The sequence below is a fragment of the Boleophthalmus pectinirostris genome, unplaced genomic scaffold (genome assembly GCF_026225935.1).
Source record: "Boleophthalmus pectinirostris isolate CB_2022bp ecotype Guang Dong unplaced genomic scaffold, ASM2622593v1 HiC_scaffold_9, whole genome shotgun sequence".
Lineage (NCBI taxonomy): Eukaryota > Metazoa > Chordata > Actinopteri > Gobiiformes > Gobiidae > Boleophthalmus > Boleophthalmus pectinirostris.
In genome coordinates, this window is record NW_026571541.1 from 2,277,348 (window position 1) to 2,290,332 (window position 12,985).

Below are 12,985 nucleotides of genomic sequence, written 5' to 3' on the forward strand. Positions count from 1 at the left end.
GTCTAACATGATAGATAAAACAAGGCCACAAATTTTTCAAAGCTACTAAAAAACTACAATCACATTAGGGAACAGTAATGGACTATTATGAACAAAATATCACATTTTTTGAATGGGGAAAAGCTTCTTATCTGTATCTTATAACAGGATGCTGGAACCATAGGTTGCCTTCACATGACAGCACAACATTGTGGAATCTTAATAATTTTTATGCAGCAGCAATAGTTTATAATTGAGCAGGAGAACAGGTCAGAATTCCATGGTGGGATTTGCACTGTATTTCCCCTGTCTTGCATATTGTCTCGTGGTATAATTACATCCAGGCTACAGTAATATAAAGAATAGGTCACAATAGTTCGGTAAAAATAATATATTTATAGCACTTTAACAAATCAACAGCTGCAAAACAAGCCCTGATGTTTGACCCAGAGCAGTAAATGGCTTTAAATAAAGTCTCTCTCATCTCTTCTTATACACACAAGGCTTCAGCTGCACTCCAAACTTCTTCACATTTTCAGGTGCTGGTCCAGTCTTTACAAAGTCGAATGAGTAAAAGTGAGTATTCTCTGTGTCCTGAGGGGAAAAAAAAGATATTAGACAAGAGAGATCAGTCAGATATGTACTAATAAAAGGCACTGTACCCGTTGTATATATATACATATATATACCGTATAAAAAAAATGAAAAATAGCACACTTTGCAGTGGTCCAAAGTTATTCTCAATGCATCCTAATTAATCAGTTAATAATAATAATCAGTTCAGACACCCTAAAGCTCATTGAGTAAATGCATCAGTTGTAGGGTTGGTAGGTTAGAAAGAATTGTCATTTCATATGCTGTCTGCTCAAACACAATGGTGCATCAGTGAATCTAAATGGACAGAGGATAACTTGTCATATTTTGGCTGCTTTGTAATTGCCTCATGAAAGTTACATTATTTGGGGATTACTTTATTTTTTATAACTTTATAAATAAGCTTTTATGATTAATTGAAGAAATTTAAACAGATAAACAATGAGCTGTGGTAAAGAATAAACCTCTGTCTATTTCATAACTCACCAGAAAATGGATAATGGATCATAATTATTGGAATAGTCCACAATAGGCCTTTGGAATGCCATGCTGATCAAACTGAATTTCTCACATCTCTTGTAGAAGTTGTGCAGTTTATTTTAGGCAGTGGTGCATATGACAGACTTTTGTGTTTGGTGTGATAGTACTGGTGGTAAATATTTATCATAGTTTTACATCAGTTAAGTGGCACTTGAGAAGAAAAGTACAAAAATACAGTAGTGGTGAGAAGAATGCCTTTACCTATGTCGTCAACACAGAAATTCTATCCAAGCTGCTGAGACAATTAGCACCAGATTAAACACTGATTCAACAAAACAGGTGCTGCGGTTTATTTTATTTCTCTCGTCATAACAATTGAGTAATTTGGACAAGTTTGGGCTTTTGTTAACATTATGGTTGCTAGGTAACAGAACTGAAATGATCAATACATACAGTATATCACCTCTGCTGGCCAAGTCCAACCAGAAACTAATTTGATAAACTTCACCACAATTAAATAACTACACAATTATACTAGAAAAGACCTTGTGAAAAATCTTAAACATTCTTGTGTCAACCTTGTTTTAGTGAGTAAGCTCTGTAACCTGTATGCACTGTAAACATGGATGAACAGAACACTCTCACCTTGGACACCAGTTTGAATCCTAGACCTGCCAGCGCAGTGATGAAGCTGCGCACATTCTCAAATCGGCTCGACACCTCGGCTATTTTCAGAAAACCCCTATAAACGAGCACAAACTGGTGAGTCTTTTCAGTATACATTTTCTATTTAAAACAAACACAACTCACCCTCTTTTTAGAACACGGTTAGCTTCTTTTAAAAAATCTGCAAGGTTAGTTCCCATGAGAGAGAGACAGAAGACGGCGATGTCCACAGAGCTGTCCTTCAGAGGGACCTACAGCAAAGACACAACTGTTAGCAAAAGCAGTAATATTACATGAGAGTAAACACGACATGCATCACAGCATCACCTCATCAACATGTTTGAGCATCTTGATTATTCACCATGACAAGTTCATACATTTTTCACAGCTTTCACAGAGCAGAACTAGCATACTAATGGGCACTAACAGTCCTGATGATCAGATAATAAAATGCTTTATAATTCAATGCAGACAGTACATACACAGCAGACCTATTTTGACCTCAAGAGCTGCTTATCCAAATATCTGTACTGGGGCAAGACACATTTTATTCGAATACTACAACATGCATAAAACCTGGTACAGGCCCTTCAATATTTTTATATCGTTTTAGTTAGATTTATTTATTTTTTCTGTAAATTAAAAGAAGTCTGCTGTGTACGGTGTGCATCTAGTTAGAAAGCATTTTACTGTCCAATAATCAGTTAGCATGCTAATTGTATGTAGTTTTACTGTGACGGAAAAACACCACACTGGAGTTTGTCAAAAATGCTTCCAAACTCATCGCAGTGCATAATGAGGATCCTCAAAATGCATAAGGTACGTGAGGAATAACTTTAGACCACTGCAAACTATGTCAAATGTTTAAATGTTTAAAACTAGTTCTGTTTTTCATGTTTTTAGGTAAGTAAAAAGTAATAAAACATGTTCTGAAATGTGATTCTTGTATTAGTGTGTCAGTTCATATTTCAGTATTTGTAAATTCTTCTAGATGTGAACTCTGACCAGAATTATTTTATTAAAACATAAATTGCAAATCTGATCTCATGGCTATGCTTGTCAGAAAATGTTCAGACATTTTTCCCAAAATGTTCAGGCCTACTATAAAGTCTCTCTGAACTGAAAGTGTACTCACGTTGGCCATATCACAGGCGGTCACCAGCTCACAGGTGGCCACCAGGTCGAAGCTGTGCACTTTGTTTTTGACGCTCTTGGCGATTTTACAGTCTCCACAGCCGAAGTCTGCAACCACCAGAGAGGCCGGTCTGCAGGGGACAGGGAGCAAGAGGACCCTGGATTTAGTTCACATTTTATTCACATGGAAGACTGTGGTCTGAGAACGTAAAGGACGATATTTCAATGAACAAGTTTGATAGTGATGAATAGACTAGACTACAATAATCAGTTAAATCAACGGACTTTACCTACTAAATATTACGGTATATTACAACTACTGAAAAGAAAAATAATTTGAAGCTACCAGGAAAAAAAAAGAAAGAAAAATCATGAAAGCCATGTTAGCACCTTGCAAATACAAGCATGCAGGAAGAGAGTTTGAGAAATGTTCGCTGTGAGTTTGCCCATAATATATGGGTTTAAACCTGCACACAACACCTCTGGATTTTTACCTGTAATGTAATATCATGCATCCATTAAAGATACATGTAACTTTGTAATGGATTCATGCTTGTGATTTTACATTAATTGAAAAGAATGTACTGAAACAATTTATGTCTTTATCAGTGTTAATGTATTGTCTGGAAAAATTTGTGTTTTTATATTTAATCAATAAAAAAAAAAAAAAAAAACTTCCTGGAAGTCATCTTCATGATTCTTTGGAAACAGTATCCGACATACTGTGGGATACTGTAGCCAAAAAACCCTTCAGACCCCCAAAAAAACATTCAGACCAAGCAAGGTCAAGGAACTAAAAAGCAGAGATGGACTGATATATATATTTTTTTTAAGCCAATATCCAAAACACAAACACTAAAAAAGTCTATCTCTACTAAAAAGCTACATACTGTAGTTTTATTATTAAAAGTTTTTGTGATATGTCAATTTCAGCCATTCAAATTGTGTTTTTTTTTTGTATCCCTAATTCACGTCCTTTTGCTTGCTCTTACTTTTGCTTGATGAACTGGATTATCTGATCCACGGGGTTCTGGGGCCACCTGTTCACCTGGGCGCTGTATCCTCGGTGGTACACCCAGAAGGCCTCCTGGTCCTGGGTGAACATGCGGCGTGCCTCCTTGCTGCTGGAGCTGTACAACACCTCGTTTATGTAGCGGAACCGTGCCGCCTCCAGACGCTGCTCCATCCGAGATCGCAGAGAGGCCGAGGGGTCCAGGGGCTCCGCTGTAGGCCCCTCTGTCTCCGGTTCTACCTCCTCCACACAAGCCTGTCACCACAGACCAGTTTGACAACACACTTTTTATGTAGAATAAAACAAGATAGTTTGTTGTTTGTGGAGGAAATTATGATGATTATGATCTCAAAAAAACAACAACACAGCCTTTACAATTGGGCTTCTTTGGGGTATTAACTGCTAAGACATATTTAGGTCACCATGTTACCTTTTATTGTTTTGAAAATGCTATGAAACTATTTCTGGGGATCTATATTAGGTTAAAGTTTTGTTATTGACATCTCATTAAGTCTCTCCTCCCTTTGCTCCTCGTGCCAAGTCACCCCCCGTTACTGTGCACCCCCCTAATAACACTACTCAGGTCTGTTAATTTGAAAATTGCTGTGCAGGCTGATGGGTGACATAGGCTTGCGGGCAGAGCCTTGTACAGGCTCATACTGCGTAAGAAAAGTTCAAATAGGGCCTGGGAGAGATCACTAGATTACCCAAACATGTATTGATGACATCGTTAACCTTTTCAGACATGTTTTTGATGAAGGAAAATGTTATAACATGATAGAAAGCTCCAAAGTTTTTATTTGTTCTTCTGATGTTCATTTTATGATTATTTGTTTTGATTTGTGTGTATTGTGATTTTAACGTCTTTCTTGCTATAAATGTGCTTTTGCATGTCTTTAAAGTGATTTAGAAATAAAGCTGAGTTGAGAGTTTTGCATAATGTCTAAAATATTGACCTAGTAACTAGAATATATTAGAATAATTATAACAACACTGATTTTACTGTAGATATATTGTGTAGATATATTGTTTTGTGTTTGACTAATGACATTTTATGATGCATTTGGAAATCTTTGTATTTTATGAGGTAATAGTTTTCATTCATTCTGACAATTTTAATATAAATTACGTATTAGTTTCAGCACCCAAAGCTCTGTATGCATTATTCTTTCACTCCACACTCAGTGGTGGTGAGATCCTATTGTAGCCACAGCCGCCCTGGGGCAGACTGACAGCGCCATCAGCCCCGTTGACCACCAGCAACAACACTCACGCCAATACCACATTCATACTAAGCAATGTAGTTGAAGTGCCTTGCCCAAAAACACAACAACCTGATATTCCCTGCAGTCTCCCATCTAAGTACTAACCAGGCCTGGTCCTGTTTCCCTTCTGAGATCTGATAAGATCAGGCTTTGGTCAGGCTGTGGCTACATTTTCACTTCATAGTGATGAACTGCATATTTGTCATTTTTAGAAGGTATCACTATTGATGAAATTTTGATTGACACAGTGTATTTAAGTGGTTCCTGAATGTGAATAGGTGGTTTGATGTCCTCTGACAAAACCTGTTTTAAATAAATAATGGTGACAGGCCTACCTCCACGGGGTGAGCCTCCTCCACCTTGGTCTCCTGGTTCTGGAGCAATCTGCGCAGCTTCGCCTTCTTCATTTCCGCTTTTTTGTTCTGGTCAATATTTGCTGGTTTTAGAACTTCATTGTTCGTGTCATTCATCTTTTTCTTTTTAATCTCCTCCTTTCCACTCGGCGGACATGTTTCTGATGATCCTTCGTTCATTTTGCCTTTTTGTTTTTTACTCTTTTTCTTGACTTGCACAGGCTGATTGTCCGTGTTTGTGGTAATATTGCCGTTAGAATCCATCTCTTTCCTCTCCCCCTCTTCTGAAGCTCCTTGAGGTTTAAACTTATTTTTGCTCTTTCGTTTGTTTTTCATTCGGTTCTTCCACTGTTTTCGGCTCAGCTTTGTGTCTGAACTGTCAGTAGGTTTAGATGTGTCTTGGTCCTTTTCTGTGGTTGTAGAGATCACTTTTTTTCCTTAAAAGGAAAAATGTTTTGAAATGTTAAATGGACAGATAAAAAATCTGTATTATTTATTTCCAGGAAATCAATACTAAAATTAATTTTTGTTTTGTTTTTTGAAAAGACTTAGATAAAATCAGATTAAGAATAGAGATAAACAAATCGTGATACTTAATTAACAAGTACCATTTAATGTTGAAAATCACATTTTATTGTCCAAAGCAAGTCTTTTTCTGTATCATTGTGGTGTCACAGTCAGTATCGAGTGTCAACAAGTACAACAAGTACAACACTACCTCTAACTGAGATAAACTACTATTCGGCAACAGCAGCTTTTTCACTTACGATGTGCATACAAATTTAAAGTTATGGTTGTTAAAAGGTAATAATGGAAGCACTTCAGCAGTTTGTTGTGTCAAATATTGACTGTGTGTTTTGTACATTTTATAATGTAGTTTCTTGGTAAAAGTCAATTCTAATTTCCTATAAGCAATGTTTCTTTTACCATAAGTTAGAACAGCTTGTATCAAAAGCCCTCTGACTCACCCGTTGTGTCCTTCTTCTTCTTCTTGACGGGGGTGTCCTGGCTGAGCTCCAGGCCCCCCTCCTCCTCCTGCTCCTCCTCCTCCCCTGTGTCTCCATGCTTCCTCTTCTTCCTCCTCTTCTTCCTTCTTTTCTTAGCGTGTTCTGTTGGTGGAGCTTCATCCTCACTGTCGCTGGCTCTCTGTGGGTCCTGGCTCTTCCACTGTGGCACAGAGCCCAGCGTCTGCAGAGTGCGCAGCAGGCTCTTCTTTCCCACTGCCTTAGTCTGGATTATAGAAGAGGTCAAAGCAAACTGTTCACATTACACTTAACTGTAAGGTACATTTCACTGTATCATGGAAGACTTACATTAGAAATTCAATAAATACAACCCAACGGTGTCCCCAGACATGAGGTTCAAATCAAATACAGCCTTTACTGGTAACAATTGTGATTCTTCACAAAAGCACTGGGCATGATGTCCAAGATGTTTATATAATTTGGTGTTTTGGTCTCTCGTTTGGGTTATTTAAACCTGGTTTAAACCCAAAATGCTTCTCTCTGATATGATGGTCTCTCCCTAAACCCCAGCACCTGCACCAGTTATGAGTCAGTGCTAGTTTAGCATGTGCAGCTCAGGGAGGGAATTCTGGAGGTTCTGAGCTTCACATGAGGCCTGGTCTGTCCATAAACTGAGAATGAGACAAGTGTTTATGTAGTGCTGTAGACCTGTAGTGGTCAGTGGTGTCTTAAGTCAAGATTTGTATTAGTCGACTGATAATTTTATTTACTTAACATTAGAAGAGAAATGAGAGAGTGAATTAGCTGAAGATTTGGTATTTTTGGTATTTGTATGTAAAACACAAACTAAACTCATGATTCTCAAGCTGAATCTGTCTTTATATTAATACAATGTTTCCTAGTCCTTTCCTCTGCATAAATAATAGTTAGAATTAATATTTATAATGCATCCCCCTGCAGGTGTAGTTTTATGAGTGCAGTTTGGCTCAAATACATACAGATATGTTACAGTTTCGAAAGCTTTGACCACCCCCTTTTTAGACAATTAATTTATTCACAAAACGTACAAGTAGGGCTGTAGTCAACTAAAGAAATTCTTAGTGGTATACAGCCCTACTTGCATGTGTCCACTATCTGCAGGTTAAAGCAGTGGCAGTCAAGGTTCTGCTGAGGCTGTAATGTTTAAGCAAAAGCCCTGTTCTGGAGTATAAAACGCTGCAATAAAGAGTATTCTGATTCTGAAATGTACAAAAGGTTCTATAACATGAAGATGACAAACAAGAAATAAAAAGCACAAGTTCATTAAAACTGGCTATAATACATTCTGGACAAAAAAAAAACAAAACAACAAAACAAAACAAAACAAAAAACATGTACTTATAATAAAATCTACTCTACAGCCCTTGGTCAGAAAAACATTACCTTTACATTGGGGCTGCTTGGTTCGTTTGCTTTGGGGACAGCTAGACACAGGACGTCTGCTTTGTCATCATTCCAGTCTTCATCTTCAAGAAACATCTCTGCAGAATCTTATCATTATAATCTATATTTAAAGATATTGTACAAAGCTGTGAAAATCTAGCGTTATTAGACTTGAGTTGAATGTCTTACCCGTGTGCAGGCTACACAAATGCGTCAGCACAGGCTCTGACCGCAGATCGAATCTTTCTAACCAACGAACCAAATTCTGTTTTTACTGTTTACAAATATGAAACTGATTTTTAAATGTTACGATTTTTGTTGGAGCCACGTTGGGAACTCATATGCGCCGCGGAGGAAGCAAAACAACTACAGTCGCTTGTTGATGACGTCACTGCACGGAAGAAAAGTTTATTTATTTAATTTTATTTATTTAATTATTATAATTTTTTTTAACTGTTTGCAGATTTTCAGACACAAACACAAAAGGCACCTTACAAACGTACTCAGTTCACATGAAAACAAAATAAATACATAGAAAACACAACAGTGAATAAAAATATTATACATATAAAAACACATAAAAAGGGCCAATTTCAAAGCTCTAATTAATTTAAAGGAAAAAATTAAAATATTTTTAAAAAGACATCAGAAAGCCAGCCTCTTTTCTCTTAATTAGGACCAATAAGCAAACTAAAAGTTTCAGCACACTCCACTCACACTGACACAACACACACTCCACTCACACTGACACAGCACACACTCCACTCACACTGACACAGCACACACTCCACACACATCCACAGCACACACTCCATATACACTGACACAGCACAGAGTGCACACACACTGACACAACACACACTCCACACACTCCACTCACACTGACACAACACACACTCCACTCACACTGACACAGCACACACTCCACTCACACTGACACAGCACACACACACACACACACACATATATATATATATATATATATATATATATATATATATATATATATATATATATATATATATATATATATATATATAGTAGTAGTAGTAGTAGTAGTAGTAAGTTAAAGAAACAGTCTGCAGTAATATAAAAAAAAGGTTTGATTTGCAGGTGTAGGTGCAGTAGCGCTTTATCACCGCTGAGAGGCAGCAATGCGCCGGAAATACACAACAACAATAAAATGCTAAGGATGCTAATGCTGGTAATATTGCAGCCAGGATTGATTATTGTTGTTGTTTGTGACCACTGAAAACCTGTCAGGGGTAAACTGAGACGGGCCTTGAGCACAGAGCGTCCCCGGGCTGCTTTAGTGTATGGAATGAGCAGAGAGTGTATATTGTTCCAGTGAACAGAGTGCAGAGTAAAGACACAGTTGTAGACCCTGCACACACTGATGTCCGGCTTTTAGAGAACAACAGTGGAGAAGACGTGAGCAGGACTATTAAACCACGCGGGAATGAAACAGACTGCAGGTATGTTTTGATGAGGACTGTCAGGCCTGCACGAGCGAACTGCTGCTATGTCGAGAAAACGACCACCATTGAGTCTATTCGTCTGATAAATCGTTTGATTAATTGGATTTTCACGAGTCATGAGTGTAGTACGTGTATGTGATCACCTGGGGGCGCTCGATAAAGACTTTATGGAACTGTATGTATCCTGTGGTCGTACAGTTTTAAAAGTACTACAATCAGAAGTGAACCTGTGACTCTAGAGTCTTCACCTGCAGATAGAGACACATCCAAGTGTCTCATTCTCAGTTTATGGACAGACCAGGTCTCATGTGAAGCTCAGAACCTCCAGAATTCCCTCCCTGAGCTGCAGAGGCTGCACTAGCACTGACTCATGACTGGTGCAGGTGCTGGGGTTTATGTAGAGACCGTTCAGATCAGAGAGAAACATTTTAGGTTTAAACACACTGGATTTCAGCTTTGAAACTGACAACCCAATTGAGACTCATGTGAGGCTCATTCTGCTTTCTGACTAGATAATCGTCTTAAACTAAAACACCAAATTATAACAAACATACATGTTTTTGTAATAGAGAATACATGGGCATTAGGATTGTTTGCTGTAAAAGTTATGTTTGATGTGAACATGTTTACCTCATATCTGGAGACACAGAGAAGTCATGTTTATGAAATGTAAAGTCAAAATCTTGCATACCTTCAGCTTTAATGTAAACTACAGACACAACCACAGTGTTCTTTAGGAAGAAGTTATGTGTTTATGGGGCTTTTTGTTTTGTTTCTATGTTATAATGTTTTTTCCTCATCAGAAACTTACCTTTATTCTAGAGCAGGCATGTCCAAAGTACGGCCCGTGGGCCAAATGCGGCCCTCAGACAAATTTTTCTTGGCCCTAAGGCTTGCAAATGACTTGATCCAAATTACTTTACATCAATTAAAAATCTAATCATAATCTAGTAATAATAATAATAATAATGCATTGCTCTGCATTTCCCCTTTGTCTCCTGCAGGTGTCCAGATGCCCTCCCTGAGTCCTGGTCCTGGTCTGAAACAGGACATTAAAGAGGAGCCAGAAGAACGGAGCATCAAACAGGAGGAAGAACAGCCAGGTAGCACTGGTAAAGTAATGTACTGCAGATATTTGACCTGCTTTTGGGGTTAATATCTCTGTATTTCTATCCACTTGAAAGTACAAGAAGCAAATTCAACAAATAAACCAAGGTGATATAGTGACATTTTCACCACACTGGCCCCGCTCACACCACACTGGCCCCGCTCACACCACACTGGCCCCGCTCACACCACACTGGCCCCGCTCACACCACACTGGCCCCGCTCACTCCACACTGGTCCATATGCTGAGACAAACATGTATGTCCTCTATCTTCAGGTTCAGACTCTCGTAACCCAGGATCATTTATATTTGTTGTACCTTTTAAAACCAAAACAGTGCAGGTTACTTATCCTATCTCTAAGCACTGCACTGTATGTAAAAGAGTTATTTGGGTCCTGCAGGTGTCCTTGTTTCCTCCCTGAGTCCTGGTCCTGGTTCGAAACACAACTTCCCAGAGACGCCACAGATTAAAGAGGAGCCAGAAGAACAGAGCATCAAACAGGAGGAAGAGCAGCTGCGAATGTGAGGCCTGATCACTTTTTATTTCCTGTGGATATTTTAAATTTATGATTTTCTTATTGTGACAGTCATGTTTTTACATAACACTTAAATAGCGCTTTTCAAGATACTCAAAGATGCTTTACATGAGAAGACAAACAATGACAAACTTTTTTTTTTTTTTTTTTAAGTAAGAGATGGGTTTTCAGGGCTTTTTCAAACATAGGGAGTGTGGATGAGTCTCTGATGTGTTTGGGCAGGGAGTTCCAGAGGGTGGGGGCAGCAGTGGAGAAGGCCCGGTCCCCCCAGGTCTTATGTTTGGTCCTGGTGGGGGGAGACAGGAGGTTGGGCACAGGTGGGCACAGTGAGGTGGTGGATTTGTCATGTTGTGTCTTTGATTTGTTTTCAGATGTGTCCCAGAGTCCAGTGCTGTGTGTGTGAAGACTGAAGAGCCCTTACTGCTTCAACAAACTGAGCCTAAAGAGGAGAAAGAAAGAGAGGACATCAGGGAAGAGACACATGTCCACAGACAGGACACACAGGGAGAGGACATCAGGGAAGAGACAGAGACTGAGGAAGACACAGAGCACTCTTCTGATACTGACAGTGATGAAGACTGGAGAGCTCCATTCAGCACCACTGTGCCAAAACACCAGGCTGAAAGAAAGAAACACCAATGTTCAGTGTGTAAAAAGAGGTTTGGAACTGTAAAGGAACTACAAAGACACACTAGAGTCCATACAGGAGAGAAACCATTCAGCTGTTCAGTGTGTAACAAAGCCTTTGCCGTAAAGGTTAATCTTACAGCACACATGAGAACACACACAGGTGAAAAACCTTTCAGCTGTCCAGTCTGTAAGAAAGCATTTACCCAGAAGAGTCAGCTTGTAGTCCATACGAGGACACACTCAGGAGACAAACCTTACAGCTGTTCATTCTGTATGAAATCATTTGCCCGGAAAAGTAATCTTACAGTGCACATGAGAATACACACAGGAGAGAAACCATTCAGCTGTTCAGTCTGTGAGAAAAGTTTTACTTATTCCTCGAACCTCAAATATCATGAAGCTGAGCACCGAGGGGAAACACGGAAAACAGGAACAGCTGAAAGGAAGGAGCACCAGTGCACTGTATGTAATAAGAGATATCGTTCTAGATTTGATTTAGAAAGGCACATTAGAGCTCACTCTGGAGAAAAACCATTCAGCTGTTCAGTCTGTAATAAAACATTTACCCAAAAGAGCAGTCTTTCAGTGCACATGAGAAATCACACAGGAGTCAAGCCTTACAGCTGTTTAATCTGTAAAAAAACATTTACCCAAAAGAGTAATCTTACAACACACATGACAACACACACAGGAGACAAGCCTTACACCTGTCCAGTGTGTAAGAAGGCCTTCTCTATTAAACATTGTCTTTTAACACATGTGAGAATACACACAGGTGAGAAACCTTTCAGCTGTTCAGTATGTAAGAAAGCATTTGCCCAAAAGAGTAATCTTGTAGCGCACACAAGGACACACACAGGAGAGAAATCTTTCAGGTGTTCAGTTTGTAAAAAAATATTTGCCTTAAAGGGCAGTCTTGCTGTACACATGAGGAGACACACAGGTGAAAAACCTTTCAGGTGTTCAATCTGTAAGAGAACATTTGCCCAAAAGGCACAACTGATTGCACACACAAGAACACACACAGGAGAAAAACCCTTCAGCTGTTCAATCTGTGAGAAAACATTTGCTCGAAAGCATCAACTCACCGTCCACATGAGAACGCACACAGGTGAAAAACCTTACAGCTGTTCTATCTGTGGGAAACGTTTTGCTACAAGCTCCAATGTGAAAAGTCATGAGTTTTGTCATAAAATACGGAAGAGCAGACTGTGAGCGGGCCTTTCACCATCACCACTACACTGCAGAACACTGTATCATAGTTTTTCAGGGCTCAAAAATCAAAATGAGAAATTGATTTAAAGTGTAAAAACTGATGAAACAAATGATCCTCGTTTTGTGTTTAATGTGGTGTTACAACTGC

At 38.9% G+C, this 12,985-nt stretch overlaps 2 protein-coding genes across 5 annotated transcripts in view; one reads left to right on the forward strand and one right to left on the reverse strand.

Annotated features, from left to right (window-relative positions):
• Window positions 1-355: 355 nt before the first annotated feature.
• On the reverse strand, window positions 356-8,239 carry rrp8 (ribosomal RNA processing 8). 3 transcript variants are annotated; one of them, XM_020938621.2, is made up of 9 exons: window positions 8,060-8,239; window positions 7,871-7,968; window positions 6,452-6,713; window positions 5,466-5,920; window positions 3,846-4,120; window positions 2,855-2,984; window positions 1,864-1,970; window positions 1,699-1,795; window positions 356-573 (listed from the first exon to the last, which is right to left on the reverse strand). In XM_020938621.2, exons 2-9 carry the CDS (start codon window positions 7,964-7,966, stop codon window positions 460-462), a joined length of 1,536 nt encoding a protein of 511 aa, XP_020794280.1. In that variant the 5' UTR covers window positions 7,967-7,968; window positions 8,060-8,239; the 3' UTR covers window positions 356-459. The 3 variants fall into 3 exon arrangements, with proteins under 3 accessions (XP_020794280.1, XP_020794281.1, XP_020794282.1); XM_020938622.2 differs by having other exon boundaries at window positions 7,871-7,977; XM_020938623.2 differs by having other exon boundaries at window positions 7,871-7,991.
• Window positions 8,240-9,038: 799 nt separating this feature from the next.
• The window catches only part of LOC110172728 (gastrula zinc finger protein XlCGF57.1-like), a 4,009-nt gene continuing 62 nt past the window's right edge, over window positions 9,039-12,985 (forward strand). The window contains exons 1-4 of one of the 2 annotated variants that reach the window (XM_055166766.1): window positions 9,039-9,345; window positions 10,353-10,460; window positions 10,858-10,978; window positions 11,364-12,985. The exon at window positions 11,364-12,985 is cut by the window's right edge and continues 62 nt beyond it. In XM_055166766.1, the coding sequence (XP_055022741.1) occupies window positions 9,330-9,345; window positions 10,353-10,460; window positions 10,858-10,978; window positions 11,364-12,837 (1,719 nt within the window). In that variant the 5' untranslated portion in view covers window positions 9,039-9,329 and the 3' untranslated portion in view covers window positions 12,838-12,985. The remainder of the gene's footprint in view (window positions 9,346-10,352; window positions 10,461-10,857; window positions 10,979-11,363) is intronic. The other variant, XM_055166767.1, reaches the window with a different exon arrangement.

Coding starts and splice junctions, on each gene's coding strand:
- rrp8 (XM_020938621.2), bottom strand. CDS start 7,966: ATGTTTCTTGAAGATGAAGACTGGAATGATGACAAAGCAGACGTCCTG. Junction 6,714..7,870: donor CAAGCAGCCCCAATGTAAAG/GTAATGTTTTTC, acceptor TCTATAATCCAG/ACTAAGGCAGTGGGAAAGAA. Junction 4,121..5,465: donor AGGAGGCTCACCCCGTGGAG/GTAGGCCTGTCA, acceptor CTGTGGTGACAG/GCTTGTGTGGAGGAGGTAGA.